General features: G+C 39.3%; 1 protein-coding gene across 8 annotated transcripts in view; it reads left to right on the plus strand.

Annotated features, from left to right (window-relative positions):
• Positions 1-19,262, plus strand: part of PPFIA2 (PPFI scaffold protein A2) — a 243,722-nt gene that overhangs the window by 209,121 nt on the left and 15,339 nt on the right. For 6 of the 8 annotated variants that reach the window (XM_075274514.1, XM_075274519.1, XM_075274517.1 and 3 more), the window contains 4 exons: positions 942-1,035; positions 15,722-15,803; positions 18,208-18,408; positions 18,965-19,027. In XM_075274514.1, the coding sequence (XP_075130615.1) occupies positions 942-1,035; positions 15,722-15,803; positions 18,208-18,408; positions 18,965-19,027 (440 nt within the window). The remainder of the gene's footprint in view (positions 1-941; positions 1,036-15,721; positions 15,804-18,207; positions 18,409-18,964; positions 19,028-19,262) is intronic. The other 2 variants (XM_075274515.1, XM_075274518.1) reach the window with 1 other exon arrangement.

A 19,262-nucleotide genomic window follows, 5' to 3' on the forward strand; every position in this document is an offset into this window, starting at 1 on the left:
TGACAGCATGATTCGTGCAGACAGCGCGCGGAAAGCACATAAACGCCATTATAGACTATGGGGTCCATGTGCTTTCACTTCATACCGCTTGCCAGTGCATTCAGTAGTCCATTTGGGGGGGTCCTCATGCAGACTCCCTGAATGGATTTCCGAACGCAGATGTGAACTAAGTGTAAGTCTTTTGACTCTGAAAAGTAAAGGTATAAACGTTTAAAACCTTGGATTGACATATGGAAATTCACCTTAACTAGCCACAGGGGTGAGGAGCAGCTTCATCTAGTCATGTAGTCATTGCACTTCTATGGAAATTAATATGTCCCTTAGCATAAGACCTCAACCTGATACTCTCCCTAACTGCCGGCTTACGGGATGTGATTTAGCGCAATGACTAGGTGAAGCTGCTCCCCACCCACGTGACTAGCTAAGGTAAATTTGTATATGCTTATCTAAGATTTTAAAAGCTGATAACATGACTTTTCAGGAGCAGAAATCTTAGTGAGGGGCGCCATAGGAAAGGTCACTATTAGAGGTTGTACATGATGGCGCCAGATTAGTGTGGGAAATAACATCTGAAAGGTTCCCTTTAAGGCCTGGAATAGCCTAGTTAATAAGGGTTAATAACAAATTCTTTTTTTTTCCATTTATCACACTTTATTTCCTCCCCCCTTCACTGAGTTTGTTCTCACTAATGCATGGAATATGGAGTGTCAAGTCTCACATGCAGAAGTCTATGGAGTGAGGAGGGAGTATGAGGGTGCTGCTGGAGGGAGAGAGGCACAGTGATAAGAGACAGGAGGAGGACGGAAAAGAAAAACTGAGAATACCCTTCTTATAATATGTTGTTACTACCTTTTTATACGTTCTAACATTCTCTGTAACCCTTTATACTGTCTGCCCATTTCCCAGACATACTGTAGTTACTTAATTTTACCTTTCAACAGGAGGCTTCATGGATACAGACCCTGCAGCACAGGATTCGCTAGGGTTGGGCAAACTTGGAACGCAAGCAGAAAAAGACAGGAGACTGAAGAAAAAGTAAGTGTAGATATTGTGGTCCGTGTCCATGTTTGTGGCCTTGCACTGAATATAATAAATATACTAAGAGACCATTGGTGTAACAGGTTTAAGCCATACAGCTCGCAGTGGGGTATGAATACAAACACCATAAATATATACTCTCTATTTACCTAGACACACACACTTATTTATATATACTGTGTGTTATGCAACTATGCATTTAGTTACTTAATTACTTAAAGTCCCACATTAATATAGAAAAAATACATTTTTATTAATATATAGCCCAGTGATATGGTGCTTGTTGTTTGTTATTACACTCCAGGATTTGTTGGGTACTTTACAGGGCTTTACTATAGGATTCTATGCACGTTACAAAATTTATTCTTGAGTTATGCGTGACTTGTATTCCTATAGTCTAGCTTTATTTGTGCAGTATCCTTTACACGCTGCTTTCTGTGCTATTTGGAGCTTATATAATTTATTTTCAGCTGCATCCATCCCACTGGCTGCCCTATATCTTATTGGCACTCCGGTCATTTTACTTTTATCCCCCTACTTTATATATCATTATTTATCATTAATTTATGTATTTTATTATGTATTAATAAAAGTGTGTTTTTTCTACATTAGTCTGGGAATTTCTTTAGTAATTAAGTATATTGATAAGATCCCAGTATGTGTATATATATATATATATTTCTCTTTATTTGTGGTCTACATATGCATTCAGTAAATATACATGAGCATATACATAATTATTAGAGATGAGCAAACAGTAATATGTTCGAGATTCGTTTCGAGTAGCCCCTCAATATACGACTACTCTAATCGAATATCGAACCCTATTATAGTCTATGGGGGGAAATGCTCGTTTCAGGGGTAGGCAACGTTCGATCAAATTATACTTACCAAGTCCACGAGTGAGGGTCAGGCTGGATCCTCCGAGCAGTCTTCTCCTTGCAGCGTCCCCATGGCGTCTTCCGGCTCTTCATTCGCTCTGCCAGGCATCGAGCCTGGGCAGAGCCGACTGCGCATGTCCGCTTGTAGTGCGGGTATGCGCAGTCGGCTCTGCCCAGGCCCGATGCCTGGCAGAGTGAATGAAGAGCCGGAAGACGCCGCGGGAAAGCTGCACGGAGAAGACTTCTAAAGGTAGGAGAAGAACCAGCGTTGATTGGCCGACTGTATAGCATTCGGCCAATCAATGCTGGTTCTGCATCGAACTTTTCCATTCGAATAGCGAGTGGTACTCGATCGAGTACGAGTATTTCGAATACTGTAGTATTCGATCGAATACCTACTCGATCGAGTACTACTCGCTCATCTATAATAATTATGCATGTACTATATTCCCAGTGCCCCTACAATATTGCCCGCTGGACACTGTGATATTGCATTGACTGTTATCCACATTAACCAATATCATGAAAGATTCAACTCAGCTATCTGACAGGATGGGCTACATCCAATATATTAAAAGCCCTATATAAAGAAACATGCAGGGAATTGTACTCATAATCTCAGGTTCCAGAGGATCTGGAAATGGACTTGGCCCCCCATATGTTATGATGAAGATGCCAAGGTATTTAAATTACGGTAACCAGAAATGTTGCTGGAAGGTTTTCAATGGCACGGCCTGCACCATTATATAAGAGTACTGTGCTGTGAGCTCTTCAAGGTGTCAGCCTGACATACTATAGTACCCTCTAAAACTATTGGTATCCTAGGTTTGACATTATTAATAGAAAACCAAAATTATCCAGCACAGCCTTCTACCAATAAAATTCTCTTCATTTAACATCTATAGTGAATAAAATCACTAAAGGTCATAAGTTTCGGGGGATATTGTCACTCCTTAGGGAGAGACCACCATAAAGGTCATAAGGTAAGGCATAAATATTACACTGAACATGACATTTATTTATTATGTCCTTATTTATTATTCATAAATGATATAATATAAAGGCAATATATACTTAATGTTAGATGAAGCAATGGGTCACAGCAGGATGTGGACAGGCCCAAATTGTACATGGCGGAGGCAGATACCTAGAATTTGATATGTACAAAAATACTGCTTATATAAGGTACCGCATGATAATTCTGTTAATGGCACCATATATGAGCATTATCTGTGTGCCTTTGGAATACTAGGCATGCACCCTCCCTCACGGATTGTAGGTGTTTACGTGGATGTTTATCAGTATCTTGCACCACTGCAACCATATACCTTGTGTGCCTGACTGCTTCTTGCTGTGAACCATTGCTTCACCTGATATCTGATAAATGTGACCTTTTATCAGTTCTAGTATAGATAGAGATGAGCGAACAGTGAAATATTCGAGATTTGATATTCGTTTCGAGTAGAGCCTCAATATTCGAGTACTCGATCAAGTATCGAATCCCATTATAGTCCATGGGAAAAAATGCTCATTTCAGAGGAAACCACTATTCGACTAAAGGAGAGTCACCAAGTCCACGAATAGCAGGAGGAGAGTGTTTAGGAGTAGCTCTGTGCAGTTAAAGCGCACGGACACCATTATAGTCTATGGGGTCCATGCGCTTTAACTGCACAGCGCTTGCAGTTGCGCTGATAAAAAGTAAGCTCCCTCGTAACCGCAGGCTGCCAGCTCTCCCGACTAGCAAAGACGAGCCTGCGGCAAATCAACGCTGGTTGTGCAGCAGGCTTGTCTTTGCTAGTCGGGCAGCTGGCAGCTTGCTGTTACGAGGGAGCTGACTTTTTTGTCATAGGAATGAATAGACCAGCGTTGATTGGCCAGTGTACAGCATTCGGCCAATCAACGCTGGTTCTGCCAGAGGCTCATCTGTGAAGAGGCGGAGTCTAAAATCGGACCACAATGGAGACTGCTGTTGTCCGATCTTAGACTCCGCCTCCTCACAGACGAGCCTCCTGCAGAACCAGCTTTGATTGTCCGAATGCTGTACATTGGCCAATCAACGCTGGTCAATTCATTCCTATAAGAAAAAGTAAGCTCCCTCATAACAGCAAGCTGCCAGCTCTCCTGACTAGCAAGGATGAGCCTGCTGCAGAACCAGTATTGATTTGGCGAATACTATACACTGTATAGCATTCGGCCAATCATCGCTGGCTCTGAATCAAATATTTACTGCGAATAGCTAGTAGTATTCGATCAAGTACGAATATTTCGAATACCGTAGTACTCGAGCGAATACCTACTCGATCGAATACTACTCGCTCATCTCTAATTATAGACATCTCATTATTTCTGTTTACAATAGACAAGCTTATCATTCACTTTTGCACATTTTTAAGTAAAATTTTATGTTGAAAAAGGAATAGCATCGTAACTCATCAAGTGATTTTTTTGGAGTACGGTACATCTCATTTTCATAGCCAAAGTAGTGGTCTTTATTCATGTTTTTTCTTTGTAATGTTTTTATCAAGCATTTGTCTTTGTTTTCCACCAATGCCAACTTAGAATGAAAAAGGAGGAAAAATGTCAGAAACAATAAACATTATATAAAGCTTTGAACTGTGGAGAGATGTAAATATATTGTATAAAAGTGTAGTTTTCCATTAATTGTCTAGCTTTCTGTTACAGTCTCTTTTTTAGTCTAGGGAGCAGTATTTTCTAGTTATCTTCTTCATCGACTTTCTTGGAAGAAATAAAGAGGCTGTAATCTAAGAGCACTGAGAGTGTAATTATATCAGTCTCAGATTAAAGCCAATAATTCCCAGCAGACAATTACTTCCCTTTTCCTTAAATCATAAAACCCTTTTGACTATTGCTGTTAGAAACCTGAGATAGTGAAATGTAATTACTTCTATTATAACGTAAAGGATTGCAATAGAAAATTATAAAATTATTACATGCATTTCAGGCCACTTACTAATATATGGATAGGCTGAAGTGTTCAGATGTCCATTCACAGGTATTAAAGGACCCAGGGTGTACCCAGAAAACATTCCCCACACCATAAGTCCACCTCCACCAGCCTGAACTATTGATACCTGACATGACTGATTCATTCTGCTTGTGACACATTCTGACCCTCCCATGGAGCAACATAAATCTGGATTAATCTGGCCAGGCAATAATTTCCATTACTCAGGGATCTTATTTTTGCCCTGTTTTCTGGTCACTGTAAACTTACCTTTCTTTTTCTTTCAGCCCTTAATGACACTTGAACTGATTTTATCCTGAAGGAGTGAAGTGGCCATTCGGTGTATGTTTTCTTTCCAGATGCTACTATACATTACACTGTGGGGGGCACTAATAACACATTAGTGCCCCCACCAGTATAATGCCCCATTATTGTTCCTCCAAGCAGTATGCTCCTTAGTATGTTCCCCACCACAGAAGAATTGGCCAATAGTGCCCCCCATACATAATTTACATTAAAGGGGCTCTATCATTGGGAAAAGTCATTTTTAACTAAGCACATACATGCATAGCCTTTAGAAAGGCTATCCCACACCTACTTTTTGTATGTAAATTGCCTCACTGGTTTTTGAATGAGCCTGTTTTTATTCGTATGCTAATTAGCCTCCAGCCAGCACAGGAAGTTCCCAGCAGCACTCGTCCCTGCTATTATCTCCTATGTGTGTGTGCAATGTGTGTGTTTCTCATCAGACACCACCTTGATTTCTAAGTTTTCTTTGTCTTCTCTATGTTTTGCTAGAGACAGTACCATCTCTGCCTGCTAGGAGTAAATTATGATTACCCTTTTCCCAAATAATCTAAGTGGCCATAGGCATACTGTTAGGAATGCTACCATTGTCATAATCATTCTAAATGTGTGACAGAGCCCTGTGTAATCATCAGCAGTAACTATGATAGGAGTTAATGCCATGGCCTGCCCTACCCTCTCCAGGTCTGTGTTTAGGTGTTGGTTAATTCATGCACATATGGAGTATATTGGTCTGGACAGTAAGGGTGCATTCACACTGAGTAAACGCTAGCTTATTCTGAACGTAAAACACGTTCAGAATAAGCGGCGTCTAAAGCAGCTCCATTCATTTCTATGGGAGCGGGGATACGAGCGCTCCCCATAGAAATGAATGGGCTGCTTCTTTCACTCCGTGCAGTCCCATTGAAGTGAATGGGGAGTGCCGGCGTGTACGCTCCGGCATGAGCAGAGCTTGCCGTATACGCCGGCACTCCCCATTCACTTCAATGGGACTGCACGGAGTGAAAGAAGCAGCCCATTCATTTCTATGGGGAGCGCTCGTATCCCCGCTCCCATAGAAATGAATGGAGCTGCTTTATACGCCGCTTATTCTGAACGTGTTTTACGTTCAGAATAAGCTAGCGTTTACTCAGTGTGAATTCACCCTAAGTGTTATTATATATGGCTATAGTGTGCTGTGTATTTAGTTAGGAGAAGATTAATAACAACTCAGTAATACATCAATAATATGCCATTATAATGACACACTCTCTACTGAAATAAATATCAAAGACCAGTCCTTTAAAAATCTTAGGGTGCATTCACACTGAGTAAACGCTAGCTTATTTTGTAGAGTAAAATTACACTTGTAAATTTTGCTATCCCATTGACTTTAATGATATTTTTTTACAAGTGTAAAAATACGCCTGTAAAAAATACGCCTGTAAAAATACGCCTGTAAAAATACGCCTGTAAAATGTAATTGAAGTCAATGGGATAGCAAAATTTACAAGTGTAATTTTACTCTACAAAATAAGCTAGCGTTTACTCAGTGTGAATGCACCCTAATTTAGTTATTTCCATTCCTCCCTTAAGGATTTTAGCATATTTCTGAAACTGCCTCCACAAATTAATATAACATGACTAAAGCCGCCTTCAAAGCTGCAGTGTTTGTACCAGATGTGTAGAAAGAAAATGGCTTTAACCCCTTAGCGACCCTTGACGTAACTGTACGTCATGGGTCGCATGGGGATGTATGGAGCGAGCTCACACGCTGAGCTCGCTCCATACACGGCAGATGCCGGCTGTATCATACAGCCAGGACCTGCCAATAACAGCAGCGGTCGGTGCCCGAGCCGATCGCTGCTGTTAACCCTTTACACACTGCGGTCAAACGTGACCGCAGTGTGTAAACGGCGCCGGCGGCATGGGCGCCGCCATGTTTCGCCGATCGCCGCCCTCCTGAACGTCACAAGAGGGCGGTGATCGGTTGCTATGACAGCCGGAAGCCTATTGAAGGCTTCCAGGCTTGTCTCTGCATGAGATCTATTAGACGATGCCAGAGGCATCGTCTAATAGAAGTGCTGGGATTCTGCTATTCACTGCAGTACTGTAGTATTGCAGTGAATAGTATGAGCGATCAGACTCCCTAGGTTTCAAGGTACCTAAGGGGTCTGATCATAAATGTAACAGAAGAAAAAAAAAAGTTTTTAAAAGTATTAAAAAAATAAAAAAAATATAAAAGTTCAAATCACCCCCCTTTCCCTAGATTAGCTATAAAAGTAATTAAAGAACATTAAACATAAACATATTAGGTATCCCTGCGCTCCAAAATGCCCGAACTATTAGAATATTAAAACATTTATCCCGTACTGCGAACAGCGTAGCGGCAAAAAAAATAAAAACCGCCAAAAAGCGTTTTTTTCAACACTTTGCCTCCTATAAAAAATTGAATAAAAAGTGATCAAACCATCAGATCTTTCCCCAAATGGTATCAATAGAAACGTCATCTTGTCCCGCATAAAAAGACACCACAACCAGCTCCATACATGGAAATATGAAAAAGTTACAGGTGTTAGAACATGATGACACAAATTTTTTTTTCTATTTTGCAAAGTTTATCATTTTTTTAAAAGTATCAAAACATTTCAAATACTATATAAATTTGGTATCACCGCGTTCGTACTGACACGTAGAACACAGGTAACATGTCATTTGTACCAAACAGTGAACGCTGTAAAAATTAAACCCATAAGAAAATGGCGCAAATGCATTTTTTCTCCAATTGCACCTCATTCTGAATTTTTTTCCAGCTTCCCAGTACATTGCACAGCATATTGAATGATGCCATTACAAAGTACAATTTGTCCCGCAAACAATAAGCCATCATGTGAATTCTAACTAGCATAAAATATAACTTTTATTTTGATCAGCTAAAAATAATATAGCCAGGGCTATTAAAACAAACAAATAACAAACACACCAGCAGGCGTGATTAGGACAACTCCCAATACACTCTTTCAGTATGTGTCCCCACAGACTGCTGGCGCAATTATATTGATTTAAATGAGCATCCAGGGAATAGTAAACTAACTCTCTGGCACATGCTAGTAAACACCACTTTATAGGTTCAAGAATAAGAGGTTGTTACTCTAGCTGCTGCCGTAGCTGTATAGGATAATCATCCCCCCATTACCCTGCTCTGATATCTTGCATAGAGCCCTGGAGCCTATTGACACTCATGCACACTTACACACATGCCACCCTATGTAAGCTAGGTGCGGCTTTTTTACAGATTAAGTGTGCATACCAAATGCTGGTCTTAGTAATTTACTGACATTTATGCTCTTTCACTATGTCCCTGCCTGTTCAAAATAAACTACAGGTATCCAGGTTTAAGATGCGCATAATAAAATCTCTCAACGCGTTTCAAAGTTAAACTTATCATCAGGAGAGGATGTAAATCAAAAAAATAATAAAGATGTAGTTGCGGTTAAAACCGCATTTCGGCTCCCACCATCAGGGACCGGGAAATGCGGTTTTAACCGCAACTACATCTTTATTATTTTTTTGATTTACATCCTCTCCTGATGATAAGTTTAACTTTGAAACGCGTTGAGAGATTTTATTATGCGCATCTTAAACCTGGATACCTGTAGTTTATTTTGAACAGGCAGGGACATAGTGAAAGAGCATAAATGTCAGTAAATTACTAAGACCAGCATTTGGTATGCACACTTAATCTGTAAAAAAGCCGCACCTAGCTTACATAGGGTGGCATGTGTGTAAGTGTGCATGAGTGTCAATAGGCTCCAGGGCTCTATGCAAGATATCAGAGCAGGGTAATGGGGGGATGATTATCCTATACAGCTACGGCAGCAGCTAGAGTAACAACCTCTTATTCTTGAACCTATAAAGTGGTGTTTACTAGCATGTGCCAGAGAGTTAGTTTACTATTCCCTGGATGCTCATTTAAATCAATATAATTGCGCCAGCAGTCTGTGGGGACACATACTGAAAGAGTGTATTGGGAGTTGTCCTAATCACGCCTGCTGGTGTGTTTGTTATTTGTTTGTTTTAATAGCCCTGGCTATATTATTTTTAGCTGATCAAAATAAAAGTTATATTTTATGCTAGTTAGAATTCGTGTGTTTAAAGGTAGCATTTTGTGCCCCTCTTTGTCAAATAGAAGCCATCATGTGACTCTGTGAACTGAAAAATGAAAAAGTTATGGCTCTTGAAATGTGAGGAGGGAAAAACGAAAATGCGAAACCAAAAAATGGCCGGGTCCTTAAGGGGTTAAAAAAAACAAAAAAAAAAACAAAGCTGAACAGTCTTATATATATATAATCATAATAATAATTTATAGATTATATATATGATCTGTACCATAGTATTTTATTCTTCATTTCTTACATCCCTATAAATATAAGATTGATTCATTCATTCAGTCTCATGGTTTATGTTTCATTAGATTGCATATAAGATACTGTGATTTCTACAGCCCTACATCTATATGAAAAGCCCCCTTAAGATGTTCTAAGTATGAAAGAACAACACACGGGGAAATTTATCATGTACAGTATCAAGTCAGTTTTACTGGAAGCAATAATACTATTAATGGCTCATTTATCAAAATATCGCTCAATATTGATAAATGTGTCAAATCTTTAAGTATATCTAGAAATGTTTCTCCGGTTATGCCACCCACCTACTGGTATGAGATTGCATAAAAATATCATGACCTTTTAAAAAGCGACACTTTATAGTATATCAGAAGCATGGACATCCAGCTAGTCACATCCATTTTTCTCTCCACTTTTACAGACTGACATGTACAGCGCTATAACTACATCAACCTTAAACACACTTTGCATAATACAATAGTATGATTTTTGTACATAGGTAATAACACTATTTATTGGCATTATATGACTTACACGCTACATTGTGGCTGGGGTCCCGTGTGGTGTAAACACAGCGTTTTGGCCATCACAGAGAAAAACACAGCATTTTACAGTCCCTGTAAAGTGGATCAAATTGTAGTGAATCCCATCCACACACTGCAGAAAAAATATGCAGCGGACACCCTGCCATTTTCTAAACGGTTTTGGAAATCACAGCATGTCAATTATACCTATGGAAATGCTGGCGGTTTCCCTATAGGTATAATGGAAGCAGAAAACCTTTGCAAAAAATGGCAATGCATTGACGCCATGGTTTTCATGCAGCGCTTTTTGCTGCAGCCTGCTACGTCGGGTCGAGCTGTCAGGGTCGTAAATCAACAACACTGGGTCAATCAGTCAGATCCAAATTAGTATTAGCATGTGTGCACGTTCGCTTTAAGAAATGAGTCAGACACAATCTGATTCAGAACTTAGTTCATGCTATATCATCGCCTCCGGGCTAGCACTGAACTGAGTTTATTTCACGTCACACATAGTTATACAGGAAAGGAAAGGGTTAATGCATAACATAACATGAAATTCTTCTGACGTCCCAGAACTGCACACTTCTGATTGGCTCTTGATCTTGACGCATAGCAGGTTGTAGTCTTGGTTACAATCTAAGGAATTCAGCAAACCATGGGAGTCGGCGCCATCTTAGATACACTTTTTTCCAAAGCTGATTTCTTTAGTAGCAAGGAAAAATTAGTATTTGTAACACACAACATGTATAATATAAAAGTATAAAAATATTGATTCATGATCTCAGATCTGACAGAGCCTCAAATGGATTTCCCCTCTGCAGTGTTCATCTGTAGTTTGGATTTTCCTCTGAGATGGTTGGCGAAGACGAACTGCCCTGCCATGCGCTACACACAATGTGTAGAGGAGAATATTCTCCATAACTGTATATCACTTAGCCAGAAACAGCCCCAGAACTATACAGGACATACACAGCAAATTTCTGACATGCACTGATGTGTATAAAACCCTCTTGTTCTGTTAAAAAGCTCCGGTTTAAGTCGACCGTGATACTTATCCTATGCTTATGCAGCTATCACTCCTTCCCTCTGCTCATTCCTCCCCCTTTGCCTCTCCATAAACTTCTATAGGCTTGTGAAATTTGAGTCAAGAGTCATGGGTCTCAAGAGAAGGGAGAGGGAGCAAGGTAGCAGCATCACACTAAACCTGTGCTTCTGTTGCTATCTCTTATACCTTCACACCTACTTCTCCATATACTTCTATAGACTCGTAATTGAGTCAAGAATTTTAGGACACGGCGGTTGCAGGGAAACAGCTTGATGAGACCAGACAGGCATTTTTCTATGACAATATATTATAAAACGTCTTATATTTGCCTGTACTATTAATTTACCAAAAAAAATGTTGAAATTTAGTAACCATTTTATAATTAAGTCCCATAGCAGATTAGCCACTGTTGTGGAGTAAAATTCCCCAGAAATAATGCACAAATATATTGATATAATCTGCAGCAATGACTTGAATGCTGAGATTATGGAAGACAATTCTTATCTGAACCTGACCCTTTAAGCTATCAAGCAGTGGAGAGGGTTAAATGAGGCATGCAGTCAGGTCAGATCAGGGTTTGAAACAAGACTTGGATCTGGCTTCTTGAATGAAACCCATTAAATCCAAGTTGTATTCTGCTCAAAGTTCACGTGAGACACTTACAAGTGAGGATTTACAACTTTTAATTCAGAGATGAAAGAACAGAACACTGCACTTTTACTTAATTCTTGAGCGTCATCTAAAACATCGGTAACTAGATGTACAGTAAACCCAAGCTCTAACCCAAGATCTGGTGGATTACTGTCAGGAGAATGAAGAGGTTCACAGGTCAGGACGGAGACATAATTGTTAAACTTCATCTTTCAAAAAATTCTGAGACCAAATTGTGATTTTGAGCTCACCTGTATAGTTCACCTATAGTTCTGCATATATACATATATTGGGAAAGCACTGCTAAATTCACCGTTAGGCTGTATTCACACAGAGTAACGCCAGGCGTTTTTTGTGTGTTTTTTGCACATAGCGCCGCGTTTACGCCGCGCTATTTAGCGTTGGCGTTGCCCGGCGTATACGCGGCGTTAACGCGGCGCTACGCGGCGTAAACGCGGCGCTATGTGCAAAAAACACACAAAAAACGCCTGGCGTTACTCTGTGTGAATACAGCCTTAAACTGCGGTTTACTAGAAACAGTCCATGTTCATACTCAACATGTCCACTAGAGGGCAGACTATCTCCAATTTGGAATAGCTGTAGACTACTCCAGTATTTGTTTGCAGCTTTCATTTATGCACTCACTATTAGGCTTGATGCATTTGTATTAAACTGGGAATAGAAGGAAAAGAACAGACCTATACTCCTTAACTGCTTAAAGATATACATTAAAATCTGTAGTGTGTGCACCTGACATAATAAGCCAGATTCTACTGATATCCTATCCATAAGATAAGCCATCATTATGTGATCCATGAAGGACTGACATGTGGACACCACACAGATCAGCTGTTGAAGTGATTAGAGCGGCGCTGCAGTTCCACGGGATATGCAGTGGACGGCGCTGTTACACCACTCCTATTACTTGAATAAGGCTGCTGAAACAGTCCAGCACAGTACAGCATTCTGTAAAAAGAAGTGCCCTGACCTATCTTGATGTGGTTTCAGAGTCGGAAATAGTGCAGAAACCCTCAGAGGGTGGCCATACACAGATTAGTCCCATCAAATAGGGTGTAAATCCTGCTGCCTCTTTGCTACTGGTTTCACATCTAAAATTCATCTAATTTTTCCAACATCTATTTTAGCTATGAGAATATTTCCTTATACTGTAGGTCCTAAAAAAACCTACCAAAACATTTGTGCAGAAAGCGATTAGAATTCCCCGAAGTGTTCAGGATTCCGTCCACATTGTAAGCAGACACTGAACTAGTATTTTTTTTTTATTAATATATTACATTTTAATGACTATAGAAAAAAAAAAAAAAATCTCTGGTCAAACAAGCTTTGTGACTAGAGCCATGATGGTTATGACATGTCGGGTTCTAACATATACAAATACATAGATTTTGCTTATACAGTGTGTCAGTTCTTTCTGGCCCATTCTAATATTGCTCAGCACGCTGAAAAATTGATCTTTCAAATCTGTTGTCTATTAGGATAGCGATTGTTGGATTCTGTAGTTCAACAGTACACCGGAGTTCAACCTTGAGAACAGAGTGTAATGTTCATGACAGCAGCTCTCCCTTATGAGACAGTGGGACTCTTAATGCCCTGATTCTTTTATATTCAGTCACTGTCTTAGGGTAAATCTTGTAGACCTGCTGTTCACAATGACTTCTTAGGGCTAGTTCACACGTGGGCAAAGGGGAGTTTTTTGACAGCGGATTTCGCTTCAAAATCAGCCCCTTTACAATGGAGCCCTATGTGAACAGCTAGCTTTTTTTTCCACTAGCTTTTTTTTTCCGCTAGCTTTTTTTTTCTGCTAGTTATTTTTCAGCTAGCAGAAAAAAGAAGCGACATGACCTTTCTTCAGGCGTTTTGCGCCTGAAGAAAGCAATAGAAGTGAATGGGAGGCAAAATCCGCGCGGCTTTTTGCAAAAATAAGCGACGCGGTTTTTTGCAAAAAAACGCGCGGAAAAAAACGCTAGCGTTTTTTTTCAGCCCATTCACTTTATGGGAGGGGAAAACAGCCTGGCTTTTTTTGGAAGCGGTTTTTACAAAAAAAAGCTCCAAAAAAAACTTGGCAATGTCAAAAAAAAGCTTCCTAATTAGGAAGCGTTTTTTTTTCCGGACCAAAATAAGCCAGGAGGAACGTGTGAACTAGCCCTTAGTAAACATATGACGAAGCATTAAAAAAATAAATAAAATTATATATATATGTATATATTTATCAAATGTAACTGTATACATATGTATATTTTGTTTATCTATTAAGAAAGGTATTTGACTTTAAATGTATTGTGCACTGAATAGAAATACACAGTCCCTAACTTTGTATATACAAGAACTAATTTGGGCAAAGCAAGGTGAAATAAAAGTGATACATGCTGTAGTTAATCCTCAGCACTCTGAGATATGGAAGTGCTGCAGCTATTTTATATGAGATTTACTATATAATCTACATGTCCCATTGAGCTTTAAATTGCACAAGAAGCTTTCCTGTTGATTTCAAAGACTTCTTGGCACCGCAGGTTTCTATTCTGCATTCAGACTAGACATTCTTTAGATAAATTTCTAAGTCTGTTATTTGCTTCATAAATAAAAGTGGCATCTTAAGTTTAATAAATGGAAAAGAATGTGTGTGTACATATATATATATATATATATATATATATATATATATATATATTTTGTACTGAAATTGTTTAGTCACATGTCATTTTCCCTACCGATAGCTAGAGGCTGCATGGACAGGTTAGTTTATCTGTACATGAAGTCGCTAATTTCTTATGCAATAATAATGGAGGAGAAGCAGAATGGCGCCAGTGTGGTGAGTAACATACATCTTGCAGAGACATGATTATATCATTTTTGTGATTCCCATATATTTCTAAGACTATTGAGCTCATGGCAATAATGCTGTTTTTAAGTTGAGGCCAAATATGCTTTGCAATGGTATCCATACACTGAAATTTATGGGGGGATCCATGAAAACAGGTGCCCTTATGATACAAGACAGACATGAAAAAAGGACATTTTTCACGCCCATTTTGCACCGCTTTCCTGACTTAGGCCTCACACACAGGACAATTACATTTTTGACAGGCCTAACAGTTGTAAAAAACTGACATATCGAAGTGTTGATGGCCATTGTGCATCCATTTCCGTTCCATTTTACTGTTTTACTGTTTTTGATGGTAGACTGTCATTTGTTTTGCATAACGCTAGGTTCACACCTGCGTTTGGTTTCCGTTCATGGTGTCCACTTGGGGACTCCACAAACTGAAGACTGTAATAGGCTCCACGCTCCAGTTTCCGCTTGCAGTACTTTTCTCTCTGCACTTCTTAAGCAGATTCGGGGATGGAAACCCCGAACGAAGATTGGGTGCAGTCATGAACCTAGCCTTATAAACTCATATTGTGCCTCTAGCCTTAAAATTCTATTTGACTTATACTTAATGCATTAGTTAAACTCTACTACTTCCCCATGCTCCCTAATGTTAGCCCATTCTACAACTCTGCTGCTATTGATTTACAGAGTAAGGTATGTGTCATACAAAAAAAAAATCTAAGAATTCAGATGACCTTGGATACTTTAGAGGATAATAAGGCAAGACCCAATTTTCTCTTAAAAAAAGAAAAATCTGGATAAATGTTCCTCTGGTATGCAGCAGTGTGGGGATTGTATTTACTCTCAAAACAGTGAAAAAATAATGTTGTCATATAATTCTGTGATTTGGTTAACTGTGATTAGCTATTTGTCCATCTATAGGGCACAGTCAGGGATCAATTACGGATGGGAGTTTTGATCAAATTAAATTGTGTATATACTTATGAAACTTAGAACTGTTCACATGAACACTGACGAGTGACTCTTGAACTCATGTGCATGTGTTACTGTTCTTTTTATTTATTTATTTTTATAGACATGAACTTTTAGAAGAGGCCAGAAGGAAAGGGCTACCATTTGCTCAGTGGGATGGACCAACTGTGGTATCCTGGCTAGAGGTAAGTGATGGCAAAAATCTCTTATCACCTCTCTAGTTAGTTCCTGCTTTATACTAAAAGTTTCATCTATATTTATGTTATACCTAAATTCCTTGAGAAACATATTTATAGTTAGAAATAACTTACTAAGTGATTTTATAGAAATACCATGTTATACGCCTTATTGAAGCTCCTTGAAGAGTGAAGAAAACTGACTTACAGAACTTGAGCATGTACAATTTTAGTCACATAGTAGTCTGTTATCTTTACACAAGCAGGACATATCATCAATAAGGTTAATTGGATATGAATCTATGAGAAATAAGAGTCTAGTGACAAGTAACTTGCTCCAAAGTTTGCTCTAAATATGATTGATTCTGATAAAATGTTAAGGTCACTCTTGTATCTCGTATGACCACTCTGACACTGACAGCACTTCAGAACAGTTGTATCATTTCAAGTTTAGGTAGAACCAGACCCTACCTAGGTCATTATAGCTTAAGGCTAAGGTCCCACGGGCCGTAATCACAGCGCTAAAGCGCTGCGGAAAGAATCGCGGCGTGAACGCATTGTGGTTCTTTCCGCAGCGCTTTTAAGAGAAAGTTCACAGAGTTTTCCTCTGCAGACTTTCTCTTAACATTATATCTATGGGAAAGCCACCGACGTTTCTGTAGATATAATTAACATTCTGCGATTTGCAAAGCCACAACGGCTTTGCAAATCGCAGCGTGTCCGCGCTGCGATTTCTTCTGCAAAGTAGGCATGGGATTCGCATGAATTCCATCCACTTTGCCTGCATTATAAAACACCACGATTTTTCCCACATTGTCTCTGCTGCTGGCAAATCATGGCATTTACGTCCCGTGGGGCCCCGGCCTAAAGAAATGGAACATTTACCATAAGTTCAGAATGGTGGAAAATAGTAAGGCCTGGACCCAACGGGACAGAAATGCTGCGGGAAAAATTGCAGTGTTATACAGTATCTGCAAAGTGGATGGGATTCTTGGGAATCTCATGCCCACTCTGTGTTTAAAACCGCAGCGAGGACACACTGCGATTTCCAAAACCGGCACGGTTTTGGAAATCGCAGCATGTCAATTATGTTTACGGTTTTCCCATAGAAACTCTGCAGAGGAAAACTGTGAACTTTCTGTTTAAAGCACTGCTTATCGTCCCGTGGGGCCTAATACTCACCTTACCGATTCCCTCATTGCTCCTGTGCAGCTGTTTTTAGTTTTCGTGTTAGTCTCTGTATCATGGCTCCAGCAATGAGATTCGGCACAGCAATGTGATTGTGATGAGACCAATAATTGGCTGCATCAGTTATTTAGTTAAGTTTGCTGCGGCCAGTGATTTTCCAGTTTGGGGACCCAAATGGCAAGAATGGGAGAGGTGGGGAGTTAGTAAGGTTAGTTACTATTGCGTACTATTTCTGAGCTTTTCATAAAAGAAGAAAAATGTTAGCTGCGGAACAACCCCTTTTAATGATATTGCTAGTATCATGGTAGTTTTTCTGAATATTGCTCTTTATTATTTTGCTGTAATACTATAGAAATGCCATTCAGTTTTTATAACAAATGATACAACATGGTGTAGGTTTGCAATATCAACCATAATCCAAGAGTGTAACTAGTTACATATAATAATACTGGCTTCATATTTGGGAACTTCTAAATACAAAATGAGTACAGGCATAAAATATGCATTAAATAAGACCTTACATAGTTCCTAAGGGCTACAATATGTTCAGGTATTTAAAAATTCACTGACTTATTTGTGAAACCAAAACCAGCAATGGTTCCAGAACATGGAAAAGGAACAGATCTTTCCATTGTAATTTACCACTCTGTAGATTTCACCCTTGGTTTTGACGCAAAACAGTGACCATGTGAAAGTGGCCTTTATTTCAGCATTGCTCTGTCCTTGGCACGATGTTGTGTCGTTGACACAGAAAAAAAGGAGAAAAAGAAGTAAACTGGTTGTACTTTATCAACTGGATTAGCATATCACTCCATTCTAGGCCGGGGCCCACGAAGCGTAAATTCTGCGGCGTTTTACAATACCTACAAAGTGAATTGGATTCTTTCTAATCCCATCCATACATTGCAGAAAAATATTTGCTGCGGAAATGTCATGTTACTAAGGCCATATCCTAATAGCTACCATCACAACTAACTTTTTGTAGTTTCAAATTGGCATTCAAAATATCCTCCATCATTCAGTATGGTAAGATCTAAGACCACTTCATGGTCCCATTTGTAGCAGTCGCCCAGGAATTATCAAGCTTCATATATAGAACTAAGGTGGATCTTAAGATTTTAAAACATCATAACCCTATACATCTTGCAGTACTTTGGAAAATTATACTACAGTGAAACAAAGTTATGTTATTTCTTATGAAGATTGACTCTCCTTCTTCTCCTAGTTATGGCTAGGAATGCCAGCCTGGTATGTTGCAGCTTGTCGTGCCAATGTTAAGAGTGGTGCCATTATGTCTGCATTGTCAGACACTGAAATTCAGAGAGAAATTGGGATCAGCAATCCCTTACATCGCTTGAAACTACGCCTTGCTATCCAAGAGATGGTCTCACTTACAAGTCCATCAGCCCCTCCAACATCAAGAACCGTAAGTCTGTTAACTCATTCTTCTGTCTCTAACATACTTCGCTGCTTTATACAACTATATTATACCATGTGCCCCATTTTGACAAAGCTACTGCAATTTGCAAAATTTTTGCAAACTTAAATTTACATCTCCCTCATAAAGTCAAATATTATTTGCACCTTTCAAGTGCCTGTTATAGATATACTACATAGTAGTATACTGCATTTTTCCAAAGCTTCTACTAGAATGTCCTCTGCTATATGTCCAAGGCATGCTGAGTAATACCAATGTCAAACCTAAAACATACAGAAAACAAAATCCAGAATTCTGAAAATGTATCATTCGATATGTTGGTTGTTATGAACCATATATCATTGACTGTGGATAGTCTAATTATTAGTTACAGATTCTCTTCTTAGCTTTTGTGGGAGCTTTGGGACTCCTGTGACATTGTTTGATATGTATTTGCTGATTGTGATGTTATTACACTATTAACTTACAGTGGTGCTGACTTTCTTCTTTAATGCTGCTTACAAAATTTGGATCTCACCACGCACACCATGGGTCTCCTTTTTAGCCATCTGGTAATGTATGGGTTACCCATGAGGAAATGGAGAATCTTACAGCTCCTGCCAAAACGGTTGGTCAATACTCTTCATTTTCTGCTATTAAGATTGTGGTATTTATGTTACAGTTGTTGTTGATAAAAGTTGATGGTGCACCAACTCATTAAAATTCCTGAATCTATGACTATTTGGTATCATTGGATTCATCTCCATGCCTACAGGAGATATGGAATAAGCACCACACTTAAAAGTTACAAGGTCACACTTTTCCCACAGACTTTATGTTCTGCAGTGGTTAGTAAACAGAAG

The sequence above is a fragment of the Leptodactylus fuscus genome, chromosome 5, assembly GCF_031893055.1.
Source record: "Leptodactylus fuscus isolate aLepFus1 chromosome 5, aLepFus1.hap2, whole genome shotgun sequence".
Classification (NCBI taxonomy): domain Eukaryota; kingdom Metazoa; phylum Chordata; class Amphibia; order Anura; family Leptodactylidae; genus Leptodactylus; species Leptodactylus fuscus.